Source organism: Argopecten irradians, chromosome 7 (genome assembly GCF_041381155.1).
Source record: "Argopecten irradians isolate NY chromosome 7, Ai_NY, whole genome shotgun sequence".
Taxonomy (NCBI): domain Eukaryota; kingdom Metazoa; phylum Mollusca; class Bivalvia; order Pectinida; family Pectinidae; genus Argopecten; species Argopecten irradians.
This window is the reverse complement of record NC_091140.1, coordinates 31,843,570-31,863,050: the sequence shown is the minus strand read 5'-3', so window position 1 is coordinate 31,863,050 and position 19,481 is coordinate 31,843,570. Positions and strand designations below refer to the sequence as shown.

At 32.7% G+C, this 19,481-nt stretch overlaps 1 protein-coding gene across 3 annotated transcripts in view; it reads left to right on the top strand.

The window, feature by feature from the left end:
* LOC138328156 (interaptin-like) overlaps positions 1 to 19,481 on the top strand; it is a 42,284-nt gene that overhangs the window by 5,751 nt on the left and 17,052 nt on the right. Inside the window, exons 2-3 of one of the 3 annotated variants that reach the window (XM_069274816.1) lie at positions 10,111 to 10,263; positions 13,432 to 13,485. The exons of 1 other annotated variant lie outside the window; for it this stretch is intronic. In XM_069274816.1, coding sequence (XP_069130917.1) covers positions 10,111 to 10,263; positions 13,432 to 13,485 — 207 coding nt within the window. The remainder of the gene's footprint in view (positions 1 to 10,110; positions 10,264 to 13,431; positions 13,486 to 19,481) is intronic. One more of the 3 variants, XM_069274817.1, reaches the window with a different exon arrangement.

Here is a 19,481-nt window from a genome sequence, read left to right as displayed (position 1 = left end):
ATGAGTAATAAATCATTTTCGTAACAAATTATTATATCGTCGTTAGTGGTTAAGAAGTCATTTATCAATTCTAATCTATCAGAGGTGCTTCCCTATGAAGGAAGTAAATAACACTGATATATCTGATTGGTCAGATGAGCTCATTTTTGTGTTCTATCGTAAGTTAAACGCAATGTGTAGAAATAATGGTTGTAGGTCGGAGGATACCCCCCATCTTTCACCACCATAAGCTTTCACAATCATAAATGTTGTGAAATGAAATAAAATTATAAAGTGATATAATTATATATTTATATTACCACTGCACTGTTGTACCTGTATGCTACTACTAAACCCAATGTATGATATTGTCCAGTATTTACATCGGCAGTTAGGCTCTGGCGTACCAATACCACAATCAGAGTTCAAAAGGTCAAGGAATGGCTGGGTTTACGTCATTATGATAATCAACTGAAGAATATAACATATTATGAAAAATAAATTGATCAATATGGAAATAATTGTTTATGAAAATATATATTTGAAATGGCTTGAAATGTACTTATTGTTGTATATCCCGTTTTATTGATGGAACTATTTCTGTTTAATCGGTTGTCCGTGGCAACACACCAGAAGTTGCAAGAACTCAACTCTTTCTCGCCAAATCATTGGCTGTTCAATCAAATGATATTTTGCACTAAACACACGTATAACTTTTATTTTCATTCTTTCTTTTTCACCTTTTTTTTTCTAAACTATGAAATACTCGTTTGTTTTATGGTATGTCCAAAAAAAAAACACATTGAGAAAAAACATCAAACTCCAACCAGAACCTGACAACTGTCCCATGTGACAATAGGGGTGGTTGTTGTGGTAATAACTTTATCACATTAAACTATTTGTCATTGCGATCATTAAACTATGGTATCATAATTATCATAATGCATGTTAAACCTTGTTGTTGCATCGCTACTTTGCTTCAGGAAATTGCAAAATAGTAATATTTACTATATGTATTAAAACGACATTAGGGATCCACACGATATACTTAAGCTTGAAATCTTGCCAATAAAACCGATATTGATTCTATTCTTAGAACACATATAAAGAATACAAAATACAACTCATGATTCAGAAAATATTTTCCTATACATTAGCACAATGATTTGTATTGACAATCCAGTAATATCTATAAATCTGCTTTCACCAATAATAAAACGTCTCCGGCATCTTGGCCAAAGAACGAACGTTATACAAAGATATACCAAATTGCATTGGTAACCCGTTATCCTGCACATATCGATCAGAACATTAACACATTCAGAGCCATGTCTGATAAAGAAATAGAGAAATTTTATGGTTTCGTTTGTTTGCAAGTCAGACAAAAATACCGACAGACTTAACGCCGATAAAGTTTGTTCAACGCATTTTCAGTTTGAGCGATAAAAAATGAGATGAACAAAGTTAGCGTTGATTTACTATATATGTTAATACAACTTAATGTAATGATTTGGATTTAGGTACAGATAGGCCAGTCCTAAACACATGCGTCAACACCTATACCATTACTCTTTAAATGGCCCCGATTTGATCAATGTTTATAGTATAGATCACTGAGGTGAATTATTATTAAGAATGTAATGTAATGGAGTTTTTATGAGATCAAGTCAAACACCTGTTAATACGGTTATGATTTAACATTATTTTCTTTAACTCTTGTAGCGTTGGTATATTATCCACTGAATTTATTGGTCGACTGAATTTAGTCTCAATCTGGGACGTACTTGATAGTTGTTTAATTTCTAAGGGAGGATTTTTCACGATGTTTCCTAGGATACTAATTAGAGCTAAAAATGTTGATATAATGTCAAGTCTAACTAGTTCAATGTTTTTTAATTTAATTCAAATATCTTAAGATTTTTTAAAACATTCTTAATAGTGAATAACTCCGTTAGACCTCCTAATGCATCAAGTATCTTGATACATCAAATAGCTTTAAACGTTTACACGTCTTAGCTTAATGCACCAATTTAGAAAGGTAAAGTGTATCCCTAACGCAGTAATTGTCAATACCAAGCTATGCCCTCAGTATAGACTTAAAACATCATCCGTTAACCTTATTGAGTGGGAATTTGCTCGTCATTAATACACATTGATGCATTAATGAGCCTCACACAGCCAGTCTTCCGCACTATTTAAATCTTTCATATTCCTTTCGTGTAGAGTTAGACATTTCGTACCGCATTTCATTTATTCCTAGAGTGCAGACAGATTGTGGATATCAAAGAACACAATTGACTCTGCAGACTATTGTCATATTGTTTGTAGAAAAAAAATCTTATGTAAGTGTACCTCCGATCTGTATTGATTTGGCCAGTAAAATCAATTAAAGGTTGGATTATAAATGTATACTTAGTCCCAGTTAAATAGCAACTGGATAATACTTGAGAAGTATGCTATTAAAATATGCATGGCGTATTTGTTCTAGTCTCTATCTATCGAGTGTGTCATGGAATAGGGAGATATGGAGATATGACTTTGATAAAGCCGGTCTAGATTGATGGGAATCAACGAGAAAAGCAACACCGTGCAATGTAGTAAACGAACGTTGACAATTATGATGTTATGAACCTTATATCTGAAACGGGTGTTCTTTTTACATCTTCCTGTATCTATAATGAAAATATTAATGAATCAATGCATGACCAGATTTATAAATGACTGGTTTGCTGACTAGCTGGTCAACTGGACGGACGAACGGACGGACGCATGGATGGATGGATCGATGGATTGATGAATACTGTAAATGAATAAATAAATGAATGAATTATGTAATTGAATTAATGGACGCATGAATGGATGAATGGAAGAATGAATGAATGAATGAATGAATGAATGAATGAACGTATGAACGGATGAATGGATGAATGGATGGATGAATGAATGAATGAATAAATGAAAAGGAAAACGGAATGGTAGATGGTTTGATAGACGGGTGGATGGACGAAAGACGCATTGATGAAATCGTTTTCAATAACATCCGAATAAACGTCTGAAGTAAATTATAAAAATAGGTTTAAATGCCGTCATGGCTACAATTGTTTGCTTCCATGTTATTTAATGTGCGTGCTTGACATTAATTGTACGACATAATAAGAAATTATGTGCTTCGTCATTGTATATCAATATAAATTACTTGGTTAAAATATTCAAGTTATTTTAAATCAAGCATAGTTCCAATACGGTCTATTAAAGTTGCTTATATGAATGCAATCATGAACCGCGCCATTGCATAAATGCTTCATTTGGACAACTTCCACTACTCGACTGGGACACATCTTTATGTCAATTTTCTGGTAAATGATGTTAATGTATAAACATCACACGCACAAGCCTATTACATGTAAGCATAATATTGAATATCAAGATCAGCCGTTCAAAATTTGAAAATCTGTCTAGCGACATTGATAAAATAATAAAAGGTTACATTTTGAAATGAATGAAACAAATATTTTCGGCATTTATTTCATATGCTTGAATAGATATAAAACACCTTTAAGAATTATGGTTGTAACTTGTATATGATATTGAAATAATATTCAACTGTCCGATTTCGTTAGGTCTTTTTTATTTCATTTTTCAACCGTAAGAGGTACACACAAATGATGCAATTATCACAATTCAACAATGACGTACCAGTGTTCTGTCCCATTAAACTCTGGTTGTCTTTCAATCTTTTTCTCGGGTTAAGGACACCAGACTAGGTGCGGACAAATTGCACAATTACCGGAAATGATTTGTCATTCCGTCATTTTGTTTCAAGGTCGATGACAGTAAGGTAGTAGTCAGCATAAACAAGGCCATAAGTTTTCTTCATCGATTTCATAAACAACAATATACATAAGTACCTGATTTAAAACGAAACCATATTTTTTCAAATGCCAAATTAAACTCCTTATTTTTAACCCCTCTCTTCATAAACAAGGTAATATTTCTTTCTTCAACGATTTATAAACAACAACAAAATCTAAGCATCAAATTTAAAACAAAACATATTTTGAAAAGACAAATTGAACGCTTATTGTAATGTTTTGATGAACTTAATATCCGTCATGACCCAGATATTGTTTATAGAAAATCATTCACCACTATACATGTATTTCATGTATGTTATGTATGACATGTATGTTATGTATGTTATGTATGTATGTTATGTATGATAATTCTTTGACAGTAGTTGTAAGATATTAAAAATAAATAGCCATGCTTTAAAAGGCTACCAGTAACACCACACAGAGGTGATATTATCGGACACAGTAAGTAAGACGATGGTGTGATTTGTTATGCCAATTCAAACTCGCCTAATGTTGACGCAAATCCCCACGTCTCCGTACGACATGAGTACACAAACCAGCCTATAACATGATAACTATTCTAATACACATTGATACAACGTACCAAAGGTTATCAGAATTTAACCAGGCAAGTGACATGTCACATCCTTTCATACATTGTACTCTCAAAGGGGTTCCTTTGATAACACTTAATCACAAATAACACGCGTATTGATAACCTAAGATAGATAATTCTGAACGGTGTATATACATATCTTGTATTAACCAAGCTAAGAATATAAACATGTTTTCTGTTGTTTTGAAAAAAAAATCAAACTTCTAATTATTTTCTAACAACTGAAAATCACGTTGATTCCAAGAACCCTTCTTTTACGGGGTTCTGTTACTGTTTACCAATTAATTTCCGTGAGTGATAAAATTTAGCGTATTTTGCAGACGAAAAAAAAAATATCGTCACGAAAACGTTTTAAGTATTCCTTTCTTTTTGCATATTACAGTGTTAGCTCCCTTGCGGGTAGTTATCGATTGTTATATATATCATTATTTTGTGAGCGCAATTCACGTAGTTTTCTCGAAAAAGTATGAAGTTACGTTCGTAAACACATGACGTCACAATCAATACCTACCACCAAGGGCAGATAACTCTGTAATATGCAAGTGCGGAATAGGAATGATATCGCCTTTAAATTTTAACCATGAATTTACTGAAGATCGCCATGCAAATTAGTTATCAAGTCTGAAAACGCGAATGAGGTAAGTCGTCGGGGAACTAAGTTGGCTTACAGTAGTATTCAAAATACATATACTTTAGAATATGTCCACAGTGTAATGACAATATCGGGTATTTCATCATCTCTCTACCACTCTCTTAAGAGACGCTACCGAAAGCCTCGATTGATTCTCGGTTCAAATACAGCTGACTAGGTGTGCTAACCCTCGAGCATCTTATTGATCTGGCATATCGTCACAACATCTTTTTATGTCTAGTTAAAAACAGTCAAAAGTTCATTGTACTCAAATACACATCAATCCATTTACAAAGTTCATTGTGAACCATTTCCCCGCATTATGTCAGGCTTCTATTCTTCTAGGAGTGTTTACGAGGATCTTCCCGATCAAATACGAGTTTTAATATCAAAGAAATTGTGACAGAGGACTCAGCGTTAAGTACACTCGGAAAAGTCCTTCTCAATCAGTTTATCACGGCGTTTATTACAAGGGCGCCGCTGTAAACGTTTGTAAACACTAACTAAAGGTACCTGCATGTTTGTGCGGAAGGGAGATAACCTTTAATGGCAAGGTGCCAAATCATTGTATTATTTCTTATATAAAACAATCTTCGTGCAATATTTATCTAAGGTTAGTTTAAATATTTTTAAGATCTTTCGCTCACATGCCGTAATCTTATTTGCAATCCTTAAGCTATTAGATTGACACAATGACAGTGCAATTACATGATATTACATAACCCTGTTCCTGAAAGGGCTATGGTGGCCATGTGATTAAATCTACTCGGAATTATCCCACTAACCCTTCACCTTACCTTGTTGTCAAGTGTTTTCGCGTGTCTTATGAAGATGTCGAACTTGCAACCCCAACAGAATATGGAATTTCCTTAATAACTCAATCACCGTTGCGATTCGTGTAATCCCCTAATAAAGTGATGAAAATCAGGTTATAATTAAACAACTAGGTTGTTGTATTTTTCCCCACCTAATTCAACACTAATTGCCAAAAACAAGAAAACAAACACAACAACTACCCCCTCCCCAACACCTCAAAAACAAGAGAAAAAAACAACTTAAAAATGAGCAATTTACGGCAGCATATACAAACATAGTATGCTAATTCACATGTGGGATATTGATATTCCATACAGCAAATCTAAAATAAATAGTCAATAACTATTGTATAAGGCAGTTTACGTTATTCCATGGGAATTTCGCTGTATTTACAATCCAAATTCCAAATACATTATTGGTATACCTGTCAATTATGTTAAAACTTTCATTGTCTGATTCTTTATGGATCGGAGCATTCATGCAATAGGAAATCTTTTATCTTAACACCTTTCTGTTTGTATAATACTTCCTCATGTTCGACAGAATATCAGCTATGTGCACAATGCATGTTTAGTTAGAAATCAATACGACCACCTGCTACTCCGGTCAAATTTCAGGGTAGGCTTTTTATTAAAGCACAGAGGTGTTGTACCCATGTTACAGTCTAAGATAGTTGTTACAGAGCTATGTATAATTGATATCCAACTTCGCATGGCCTTGTGTTTGATGTATGGGGAAGTGACAGTTGATGTTTTGTAAACAATCTTCTATCCAGAGACCAACTTCACCAGTGTACTGTAGAATGTGTAAGAATAATAATCTCATTAGTACCTAAATTGGATGATGGAATGTAGAAATGCTTGCATAAATTAGTGAAAGTACAAACACACGAACGAATGAAGGAATAAAAGAACGATAAAAATGTATAAACACGCGAAATGATTGAACGAACATACAAACACACTTTTGAAGGAATAAATGAGTAAAAAAAAATGATTGACCGAACGTTCAAAACACTCGAACGAATGAATGAGAAAAAATGATTGAAACGAAGGAAGGACATGTTTTCGGGTATGTCGTATAAAAACCAATACAATATTTGAATCCGAAAGTAAATGCGAACAAACCATTACAGTTGACGTTCGTCTTCTAAAAATAAATGAAAATCCATTGTGGGAGAACTGTTTTTTCCTTTAATTAATGGTTAACCTGACCGACTCGGTACTAATTTAGGAATTGTACTGCTTAACGTATCCGGCGACTCTGTTAATTGGATAAGAAAACAATGACAATCGAACTACACATTGCATACCTGACGTAACTGTATACTACAGTTCAATAGTTCAATAATAAACTTCACAGAAAAGCTGGTTGACCTTCGTGTAAATTTTTGAACTAAGGTCAACTTTAAACAATAATTATATCTATAATTAACCTCTGTCTTTTGTTGATCAACGACATTACTGGATCGTTACATACAGCGTTTTAGATTTCGAGTCAGCATTCTTGTGGCCTGTTAAATCAAATGGCACCATAAAACAGGGCTTTGTTTGGATGTCCTAAGAAACGCACCGAAGACCCTGATGTACAGTTAATACTATTCAGCATGGTACTCAAATAAACTTTTGAAAACATTAAAAACTGTCATATGATATTTATAGATCTTGGATGGAGATTTATCTTAAATTTGAACGAGCACCTATATCTCGTGTTGGTACAAAAGAAATTACCAATAAGATGAAATTATTGTTTTTTTCGACCCTGCCCTAATCTAACAAATCTATAGGTAATAATAACAAAGGGGAGATTCCTGTATTGAACCAACTTCAGGTCACGTGATTTATATTTAAATCACCATACCGGTATCTTCATTTACACGGGTAAATGGCCCGTACGGTACGAGAGATAAGATATAAACAAAGCAGTATGAATTACCCTACACATGATGAGATCACAAGTTAATATCGTAAAGGGGGTCCACTAAGGTTTTATTTTTGTCTTAATTTTTTTTCAAATATAAGAAAACAGAGAAGCATATATACATAATAAAATACAAAACCAAAAATAATATAAACAAAAACTATAAAAAACTGATTTAAAAAATAACAACAACAAAAACAAGAACAACTGATAGAGACCATGGCAATATTACCTTCAGATCATATAACAGAGTACACTATAAATTGATTATAATTATTCGTATATGAATCACTCCAAACCGTAATCTAAAAAATAATCATCTAATGTTAAAAGTGATATTACGCTAAACCTTAAGTGAATTTAACCTTCGTTCTTAAATGAATGTCTTTTGTTGTCTCAAATATATTACCGATTTGTTTCACTTCATAGGTATATTCGGAATACCTTTAAAACTGCAAATTTTGTCCTTCCTGAAAGTATTTATCTGCATTAATAACCAAAACATTTATGAAATCATTCAATTAAATGATTAAATTGACACACGTTATAAAGCCTGCCTTTGTATTCAATTCTGATTTCTTACATATCTAATTCCTCACAGAGATTCTTAATGCCCATCATCAACAAGGTATTAAAATTCCTTGTCTTTTTTCACTAACAATACATGTCATTTCTCACTTCAACTCATTACTTAAGAATATTTTGTTATCAAATGTGTAAAGTGCACGTTCACGGCTGCATAGATATCAAATTTAGTTTTTTTTCTGGTACTATATATACTTATAATATGTAAATTGATAATTTATTCATTAAACAGTGATAAGAGTTAAAAGCCAATGTTTGTTCAGACAAGAGAAGGTGTTTATCCATTCTTCGGCATTTTTCCGGAAGCTTAGAATTTAGGTATATCCTTTATCACCAGTATGTGTAAAATGTTTATCCTCCAAATTACCTTTCCTAAGTGATATGGCGACCCTGGTCATATAACGCCGACAGCCTTTGACAATACACAGGGATGTTTTGTGAAATAATCATAGTTAAATGAACATTTAATGGGGACATTACAGGCACACGGCGGTCTGTGTTGATAATCTAAACTAGCGGTATAATGATTCCCATAGAAAACTATTCAGAACATTATAATAAGAAATACATAAAGATATTTTATTAGAATGTGAGGTTCTAGCGACTTTAAGCCGTTAACATTCGCTTATAGTCAAATGGACATCATATATAGATATTGCAGACAAATTTATGCATTTGAACCTTCGTAAATCAATTTAAATACATATATGATAGGTTTATGATGTTTCGTGTTTCAGATATGTCCCACTTATGGCGACATGCTCATGTTACCTTTACTATAGTACACTAAACCCACACAAAGATACTTTGAATAATTTATTCATTTTCATTTACTCATTAATCCTATCAATATCATATTTATTATTTTGAGATTTTAACTGTTGATGGACCAACATATATTAACAGCAATATCACTTTAAAAGCATTTTGAGATTTGTTCACTGTGACGTTTACAAGATGTATAATATATCCCCCCTTGCAAGGCCTCATTAATATTTATTAAAGAGATGGGGCATTGAGGAGAAGGCGTGTATTGAAGACATGGGGCTATTGTTACTAAACGCCAAGTTTAGCTGTACAAAATATCAGTTCAATGTCGCTGAGCGTATATTATATATCACCAGAGTGTGTAGATACAGAACTGTGTTAAAAAGTGGAGACTAACAAACCTCACCTTGGGACAAAACTAAACGTAGTGTCAAACACCGGTATAAAAGGATGTTGACCATTCCGGATTTTCATGGATGTTTATATAGAATATGTAAACGTTACTTTATGGACATTTAATTCTGAGTAGGTGTAGAAAGTTCGTAAGTGCTGACAGTACAAGGTGGTATATCTGTATACTGGACTATTGAGTACAAACATTGGGAAGTTGTAGGGAAGTACTGTTACCTTGTTGTTCGTAAAACTGTTTAACTTACTAATTTACTTCGGATGTGCTATATTTGCATATGGTTATAATGAAAACCCAGTGAAAGTAATGGCTGAATTCTGATTGGATTGTTTGCTTACTGGATATATATTATGACGATACAATGACATAGATACACGCTATTTTAAAATATGACCGAAGGAAAATCTTAAAAGTATCCAATATGATTTTGAAATTTGGCATGGGAAAGGTATAGAAATGTGTTATTTGTTTGTGTGATATACAAAACAACATAATGCAGCGTCCAAACTCAAAATTTCCTTGGAATAAACAGGATTTTGCCCAGCAAATCGCCACTGGTCAGGGCCGTGCCCTACAACTACAACCACTAGGCAAATCAAGAGACAAAAGGAAAAAGAGTAAAGCAAAGCGTTTGCAGGAACATGATGAGGAGGATGAAAATCAAAAGGAAAATTCTGAGCTCGAAGTAAGATTACAAGCATGCGCAGTGTGAATATTAACGAAATCTTATTTTTTTTCTCATTTCAGTAAACAGTGTGAAATTTACTTTCAGTTACCCTACTAGTTTTTAGTTCACATTATAGGTTCTATTAACGACGTATTGTGTGGCCATTTACAATCTAATATGCTTTCTCTCAATGATATGAAGTGATTGATTTTCTTCGAAAGTTGTTTGTGTTCTAACTATTAGTTTAACGGTAAATAAAATCATCCCTAGGGCCACTAGATGCTTTCCTGGTCACTTATGACAATACAATATTTACAAATACAATACATTAACCCCTGTAAACATTTAATCATAGCAAAAGGAGAGGGTTAGTTGTCAAGTAGTTGCTGTTGGGGGACGGTTTTTGTCGGGAACTGTTATTTTCGTACTTCATCAAAATATGACATGAAGCCAAATCACAATAGCAATATCGAGTTGAAAAATGATAGAGTTAGAAACCCATCACATCTGTAAAGATCAAAACAAATGGATAAGTGTAAAAGCATTCTTCTTTTGCCAATGTCAGATGCAATTAATAGCTTTCTCTGACAGTAACAGAGAGAATTCTCAGACAATTCTTACCTTTGATCCGCTTATTTGATCTTAGATGTATTTACACGAATATATCGATAATTTCCTATGGTATACCACTTGCAAGATTTTTAAAAGTCGATTAACGTGGTACTGAAGCTCCTTGTGTAATGTTTATATGATCTCATTAAATTTGCTCTTAACTTTTTATATTGCATCGTGGTTTTCTAGGGATTACATATATATTCAATATCAGTAAGTGATCAATAAATGTATATGGTTACTTTCCAAAAATGTTGCAAGTTTACTTACTGTAGTAATATCGTAATATAAGATAAGTCTAATATCTGGTGTGATATTCTAACGCGTGTAACTATACTAATAGAATAATGAATCTAGGTGTGTATTAGTACTGTTTACACCTCAGAGCAACGTGTTTTAATGAGGAAAAATGAAATACAGACGGATAAAGAAGATGGTTCGAAACAGAAAGGATAATATCAAATATGATTGTATGCATCCTATTTCATAATTGTACCGATATATTGGTTTTTGACTTATCAGCAAAATAATTCGAATAAAACTTTCTTGTGATGATTCTATGTAGTTCTCCAGAGGAAATATTTGTAAGCAAAATAAATATTAATATTGGGTAGCAATCCCAGGTACTAATCTAATTGAGCGTTTTAATTCCATAAGGGCTGCTAAAACATTTCCAAAATATTGATGTATTGCTTTCTATCGCGACAGCGATGTACTAAGAGCTTAGCAACCAAATCTCTTCATTTCCTTTACTAAGACTTATTTAGATAGATCTTAGCTCTAAGCCATTCTGATAGTATGCAGAATAAGCTCTATTTTAGAAACTCCTTTTTAGATAAATGTTGGAGTCTTTCGCTAAAAGTTATGATATTGACCCATTCATTTACTACTGGTCGAATTTCTGATGTTTTTTTTAAATTTTATTTTTATATCGAAAGATAATAACAGTATGTTAACAGGAACAAACCGATGTACCAGGCTCCAGTTTCCTTAATATTCCTTTGCTTTACATATCGAGGATTCAAAGTAGGATGACTTTACTATGATCACTATGGAAAGTTCCTTAACTTAAAGTTTTCACTTCTCTAATGTTTTAAAATGGAATATGTTTAGTTATGGAATTCTCTAAAGTTAAGAAATAATGGGGAATGTAAAGGTTATGTCAACCTTGTTTGAATCCTCGATATTTCGAAATGATGATAATTGCATTTGTAATATTTGAAATATGAAATTCTGATATATTTTAGAATAGCATCAAAGGTTTTGAAGCTAGCTTTAACATATGTAAGTTGACAAAGAATTCCGCAAGTAAAGAACAGATTTAGACATTTTGTGATTTATCACGGAGCCCATTAAACTAATTAGTAGTATATATAAAATGTTATACAGGGTCGTAATTAGCTAATCAATAATTCGTTACTTTACATTATAATCTGTCAAATCAACTGTAGTCAGGCGGTATTGAGGACAAGCTTTGATATCGGCCATTCCATCTGTTTATTACTAATGATCGTTGTCTAGTAGGCTTACTGACGGAGAAAAAGCTTTGATTCTGTGAATGGTTATTCCGCTTTAGATCTCCGATTCCATGTATATCACACACCAGTACATACGTTGGGATCCTTTGACTGTATATATTGATTCCTATTAGTCATATATCTAAATATCGGTAAGTAACGAGTTAGATGGTAAAGAACCTCTGGTATCGACAAGTTTGAGCTAAAATTAATTGGACTGTGTATAGCAATGTCGTACACATGCATGTTTTAGATATGTACTCGTATCACATCCATCATATATATATTGAATAGAATATTTTAAACCTATTGACAGAGTTGAACAAGTAAAGATCTAACAGAATCATAAATTGATGTGACATTTACGATTTCTACGTTAGGACAATAAGACCTACATAAGGACATCAGGAATGTGATGATGTGGTTGTGATTGTCATATCACTAAACATATCTTATTAATGAATCAATATCTTCCTTTGCGAACCTTCAGCCTCCTGGCTATCCTCATGTACACGCAATCAAAACCCAGATAAGCAACTCTTGTGGACAATTGTTTTGAAATCTGTCCTTTAAATGTTTACCCTATTTATGCAAATACATTAGGTACTTAAGATACATCATACATGTACATGATTTTGGTAGAATACTGAAAACATGGTCAATGAAAGCTATTACGAACGTATTTTTTCTGTAAAGTATGACGTTGTGCTCGGAAACGCATGACATCACAATCATTACCCACCCGTAAGGGTAGATAACTCTTTGATAAAAAAACCGGAATATGAAATGTGAAAGATGAAGGCGATATGATATATTTACAGACACTTTTCTAGAGCTCTTTGTTTATTGACGAGAAAAAAAAACAATTTTAAGGCGTTTTGAAATTAATGAAAAATTTATATGAAAAAGAAAACAACATGTACATGTGAAACTATAACTATAAATGCTACATATGCTAATATTAAGAGAATACAGCAATATTAATAGTGATGAAATAGTTAAAGATTATTATAAAAGTAGTGGTATGTATGATAGCCAAATTATGTTTTATCTTTAGCCGCTGATCACAGACAGAAGAAAGAAAAGCAAAAAAGCAATGGTTCCGATAGAAGTAAGTGTCCTTATTAATTCACTGCTGTACTAACACTAGCAATGGTTCCGATAGAAGGAAGTGTATTTATTAATTTATTGTCGTACTAACACCAGTAGATTATATATCAGTTTTTCACGCTTCTTTCTTTAGTAAATTAAAACTTCGACAACAAATTTCTTGCGGTTACATCAATTATCCTGACGTTGCATTCAGATGATCTGATAAGGATATTAAATAATGATAACATTTTAAAGATATGATTGATAAATGTTTGTTGTTAAGATTGTTTGATGTGAAGCATGTTGCCTTGAGGTTATGGAAATTATGAGTACTTTAAAAAATATAAAATGTAAGGAAAGTTATCATTGGTGATTGAAATAATTAAAAAAACCTTGCTAAAGTAACACCCTTTTAAACATTGATTCAAGTTTTAAATCCATTTTAAAGTCTTTTGTAAAATTTAGAGTTGTCGGTATTTTTTGCAAGAATGGTATTTTCACGAATCCACAGGACATTGCATTCCAATAGCGATAATTTTGTCCGCGAACTGGGTGGATCATATATACCGTGATAACCAGATTTTTAATGCAAATTGCGAAAAATTGATCCAAGAAAACAGCCGATTAAACGTTAGTCGAATGGTTTTAGAGAACATTTGAAACGTTTTAGTGTTAGCAAAACATAAAAACATCTATTGTTCACATGACTTACGGAAAGTTAAATATCTAACTGTTTACCCATCGAAAAAGTCTACCAGCAATGATTGGTATCTTGAAATATTGATACTCTACTAAAAAGGTTTTATAGGGTTAAAGTTAAATATGGCAACAGCAATTAATACCTGTATAGATCTGCCGATTTTAGACAAATTATTTTTAACCGAGGTTTGAATTACGGCCTCCTTGGTGTGATTACATGTTACCAATAGACAACATTCATTCCGGATACACCAATTAGTCGTTATCTGGATTATACACAAGATACAATCACAATTACGTAAAACTAATCCCGTATATCAATCAGGTCACACAGAATATCATGTCCCGTGAGACAGCAGACACCATACCGTATATGAATTCAAATTATCTGTCAAATTAATCGTTAGCTAGGCTTCTTGGCAATATTGCATAACTCTTGTGATTAATTTAATTACGGTATACACGGAACGATGGTCTTAAAAACATTAAAAAAATTCTGTTCTCGCATACCGATGCCCTGTTAAGTTAATGGCTATCTTGGTTACAGACTAGGTAGACTTCACATCATAACATCAACCGTCTTGGATCTATGTCGGTTGCTGTGTTGATATTTAGAATGTATATTTACTCTGTGATAAAGATTTTGCATTATATGTCAATATTTGTCCTCTTTTCTCTATTGATTCCATTTTCTAGTCCAAGGTAATACAAGCATTGACGATGAAATAGTTTAAATGACTACTATAAATGTAGTATGGTTAGTTTCGTATACAAAGCTTTCTTGTAATCATTTATTAGGCATTGTTTCGTAAATGTAAACATAATCTAATACAAAGCATTTATATATTTTCATATCCAATGTGACATTGAAAGAATATAACCATGTGAAGTGATAAGTTAGCTTTCGATGCAGAAGTAAATGTCGATTTGGTATCTAAGCGAATTCACCTAACTCCGATTACATAAACGATATCACTTCCTTAGTTGAACTAAAGATTTAACTTCTAAATGTAGTCAGACATTTAACAAATATATTAGCATATATAACTGTTTACGGAAAGGAAGTGGTTTTGGTAGTCGTTATTGATCATTTGTTGACTTTTGAGATAAATGTAAACAAAACGACGATCCCTAATTCAATTGTTAGAACTATGGACATACATAAGCGAATCCAATAGCCTTACAACATATGGCGGTTAAATTGTGAATTGAGTTAAATGTTCCTTTGATAATTATTTAACGAATCACATGATATTTCGATAATATATCTCATAACTGATAGAACTAATATCTTAAATTTGCACACAATTAGGATTTTATATTTATGATTCACGTGATGCACTCCATGCTGATGCGTTGACCACTTGATACTGAACCAAACTTTTAATTGGTCAGGTGATGGCCATGGCAGTAAAATGAATCACGTGACATTTAATATATACTTTAATGGACTACGTATGATGCGGTTACAAATAAAGTTAAGTTACATATCATAAAAAAACATTTCAAAAACACCCTCTTCAGTGACCAATGTTCATGTGTAGACGTCAGATGTTGTGACAATATTGTAGAATAAACAATCTCTACCCCAGTTTGCAAACTAAAGCTCATGTTACGTGTGTCAGACCATTGGATATATCGTTTAGGAAACAGGATGTCGAGTGTCTGGGTCGCCAAACAATCGAATCTTTTTTTCCTGTGTGCCTCATTCTAATAACTAAATGTCATGTGTATTTGTACCGAAACAAACAAATATTGGGCGTTACTTTTAAAATTTTGGTCTTAAATATCGATATACAAAACAACGAAAACACATTCTGTTCCCTTTAAATTCCATAGGGATTTCCTCATGAAACCTGTTAGCAATTTCTAAAATCTGTCTCGTACAATTCAAAGTAAAATGATGATAGTCAGGTCATGTAACGTTAAAATCCCTACGACTGGGCATTCTAATGTTTGATGTTCTGACAGAAGTATCATGTCTTATGTCTATCAATCCAGTTTATTTGAAAATAGAAATCAAAGGTTTAAATCCTATTTTGAAATAGGGTTCCTTTTCATTTTTATTTCTTGCTGTTAAAGAAAAGACGAAGTGATTGTGATTTCATTCGTATTTAGTGTGGTTTAATTAATCCATCGTTTGGGAGTTACAGTACCGACGGATGCAAATGAAATATAAATATAGACGAATGCAAATGAAAACGGTCTTATAAAAGAATATAGTTGTTAGTCACTAGCGTCCAGTGCCCGATTTTCAAAGGATGATTAGCTTAATCACATGATTATTGAAATTTTCAGTTCTCATTTACTGCATTTGTGATTTAGATCTGCACTCAAATCAGCACGTAAGTAAAGAATGGAGTTCTTAAGAATCTTATAAAATTTTGTAAAATTTGTATTACTATTTTATCTTGATTTGAAAAATGTCGTTAAAGTGTAATTAGCCTAATCACCTTTTGGGACTAGAAGGAATAAATGATCTCACCTTTTAGAGGTTAGAGGTCAGACTCTTCCAGTGCCGCTCATTTCTCCCCATGGTTAACGTTGTCAATCGCGCCGTATGGTTCGTATTTGAGAATCCTTATTTACCTGAAGGTTTCTATCTGGCTGTATGATTCTGATTTAAGATGTTTACTACCATTTTAATATTGAACAAGGGACGCTTGGTATTTCGGATCACCTGACTCTGTCATATTCAGTACACAAGTTCCTGTCTGTACCTACCTAAAGTTTGGTTTATTTATTATTGCTTAATTAAATACATTTGGGTTGGTTTGAAATTTATAATCACATTTTTCTTTGTATATATATGGAAGGTTTATCTGATTATATCTATTCTTATTCAAGTGACCTTCAGTTAGATTATAGTCTCATATTACATTTTTATTTTGTATCTCCATGTTAAGTTGCTATGTCCATTGGTTCACGTCCCTGCTTTTTGTTTTTCAACATAACCTTGTAAGATGAAACCTGATATGAACTCAATATTGACCAAATGTCCTGTTCCTTAGTGTGATTGACAGTTGTTGTTGACCACTGTAATACGTTACGGGTGTATTGACCGAACCATGAACTTGACTAGGACAATCTCGGACCACTTGTAGTGAATTAGCGGCGACATGCTGACAGCTATATCATTATCGCCTTAGATCGGGGCTTTTTTATGGGTTGTCAATTGTAGTGACATTATATATCAGATAGTCGGGTAGATGTTTCTGGGAAAACATAATACATAGTGGTTCATGCTATAAATAAATTTGTTTATCAGTGAAAAAAGTGAATATATGATGGAAGAAAGACTATGAACAATAGTACTTTCAAAGAATGGACACTTGTCCTTTTCTCGAACTAAAAGTCGATTGTTTCGTCCATGATAATGTGTGCAATTGGCGTACATTGTTTTAATATTTACAAACAATTTTAAGTTACTTATACATAGAACTATTAAATATCTCTTAGTTAAGCAAATATTCTGTTTTATGCTCTTTAGATCATATCTGCTTAGCGATACGTTTGAAGCGGTTTCTAGATGTTTTCAACTTAGATATTTTGCATGGGATATTTTACGTAAATATTAATGTCCAACTCAGCAAATCGTGAAGTCTTCGGTTTGTATTGCCTACGTTAGCATTTATGGAGAGGCTCACAATTTATGGCCGTGCCATTTACAAATCGATTATATTTGACCTTCTTTGATTATATGCAATTGAGAAGTGTTTTTGAAGGCGTTTTTTCTTTCGTTTAATTGATTCTTTATTAACAGAGCTTCCCGTGGGTGGTGGACCCCCGGGGAGAAGGTCAAAGTTGATATAATTAGTCTTGTAAGTCATGATCAGCTAGGTTTCGTCAAAGACAATATCGCTTAACCTAAGAATTTGACAATATATACATTATCTGGAAAGGAATTACTTATAAAACTTATCGATGGTTGGACAAGTTAGGCGATTTACTCATTAGTCAAGTATCTCCGGCAAGTGATCGATAGCCACTCGTCGATAGGATTACGATGGAAACATGGCGATGAAAATAATCTGGCTTATAAATCTAAATATAGCGTAATGGTCACGTCTTCTATCTGAGTGTAAACGTCACGTTCATCTCTTCAATCAGAAAATTACTTTCCATTTTGTAATTGAAGATTGTGTGACTTATAAATAAGATTATTTACGAATCCATTTCACTGATTGTCCTCTAATGTTTATGGTGTGGAACATTGGTTATACTTATATGTAGACCGCATCAATGTGATATATAAATGACAATTTCTTATTGATAATGCAACTATTGTTTATATGTTGTTTTATCATTTTGTTAGTATTTTAAAATAGCCAAACACATTTTAATGACTTCATATCCGTATTGTTCCTCAAGTAAAGTATGCTTATTCTGAAAGTACAACGTATACTTCTTTAAAGTTTGTATTCATTCCGACGGTCAATCTTTTTTTCTTTCGTGTAGCTGTATTTATAGTATGGTATCCATTAATTGAATAATGGCGTGTATATTTCACATTACCGGATTGGAGTGTTCATAAAACAGATTGTCATAGAGACTATCTACATGTTTATACCTCATAACATTCCACACCTGACCTGGTAATGCTATTTTTAGATATGAGTAACTTGATTGACCATAAACATCCGGCTTTTGTGTTTGGTTACAACGGAAAAGGCCCCATATTTCTCGCAGTCTCAGTATTTGTTGAATATCGGAAAATAATTTTATATACTCTGGATAAATTGTTTTTTTTAATATACATGTATAACATTGTTATCCATATGAAGTATTTGTTCTTTATCTGATAATAAGAGTGGGTTAGTAATGTAAATCAACGATCATCGATCTTCAAAATATGGGTGTAATTAAAGATGCTCCACCGCCGACATAGCATAAATGATATTCATCAATTGAACAATAATTGGTGTTTAATCGTATATATTTATGCCTAATTAACACAAAAAATAACATAACTAATTTATTTCGCCTTTTGTGCATGCGCAAATATTACTTCATTCTATATAAGATGTAGTGCAACGGAATTTTTTCGGGATGCAATTAATTATTTTTCATATTTTTAACTTGAAGTAAAATTAGAAGCTCAAACTTTTCAATGGTGGTAATGGTGTAAAGTAAGTAACTTTTGTAACTGAAGAAAAATACTAAATCGTCTGCTCCTGTTTTTGATAGTGAAAAAATACTATTTATCAGCGGTGGAGCATCTTTAAATAGTGTATAAGACGTTAAGTCGGATCGCTTTCACATTAAAAACAGGTTCATGGAAATAAATGAATCAAATGAATAAGTAGAAATAGTAAT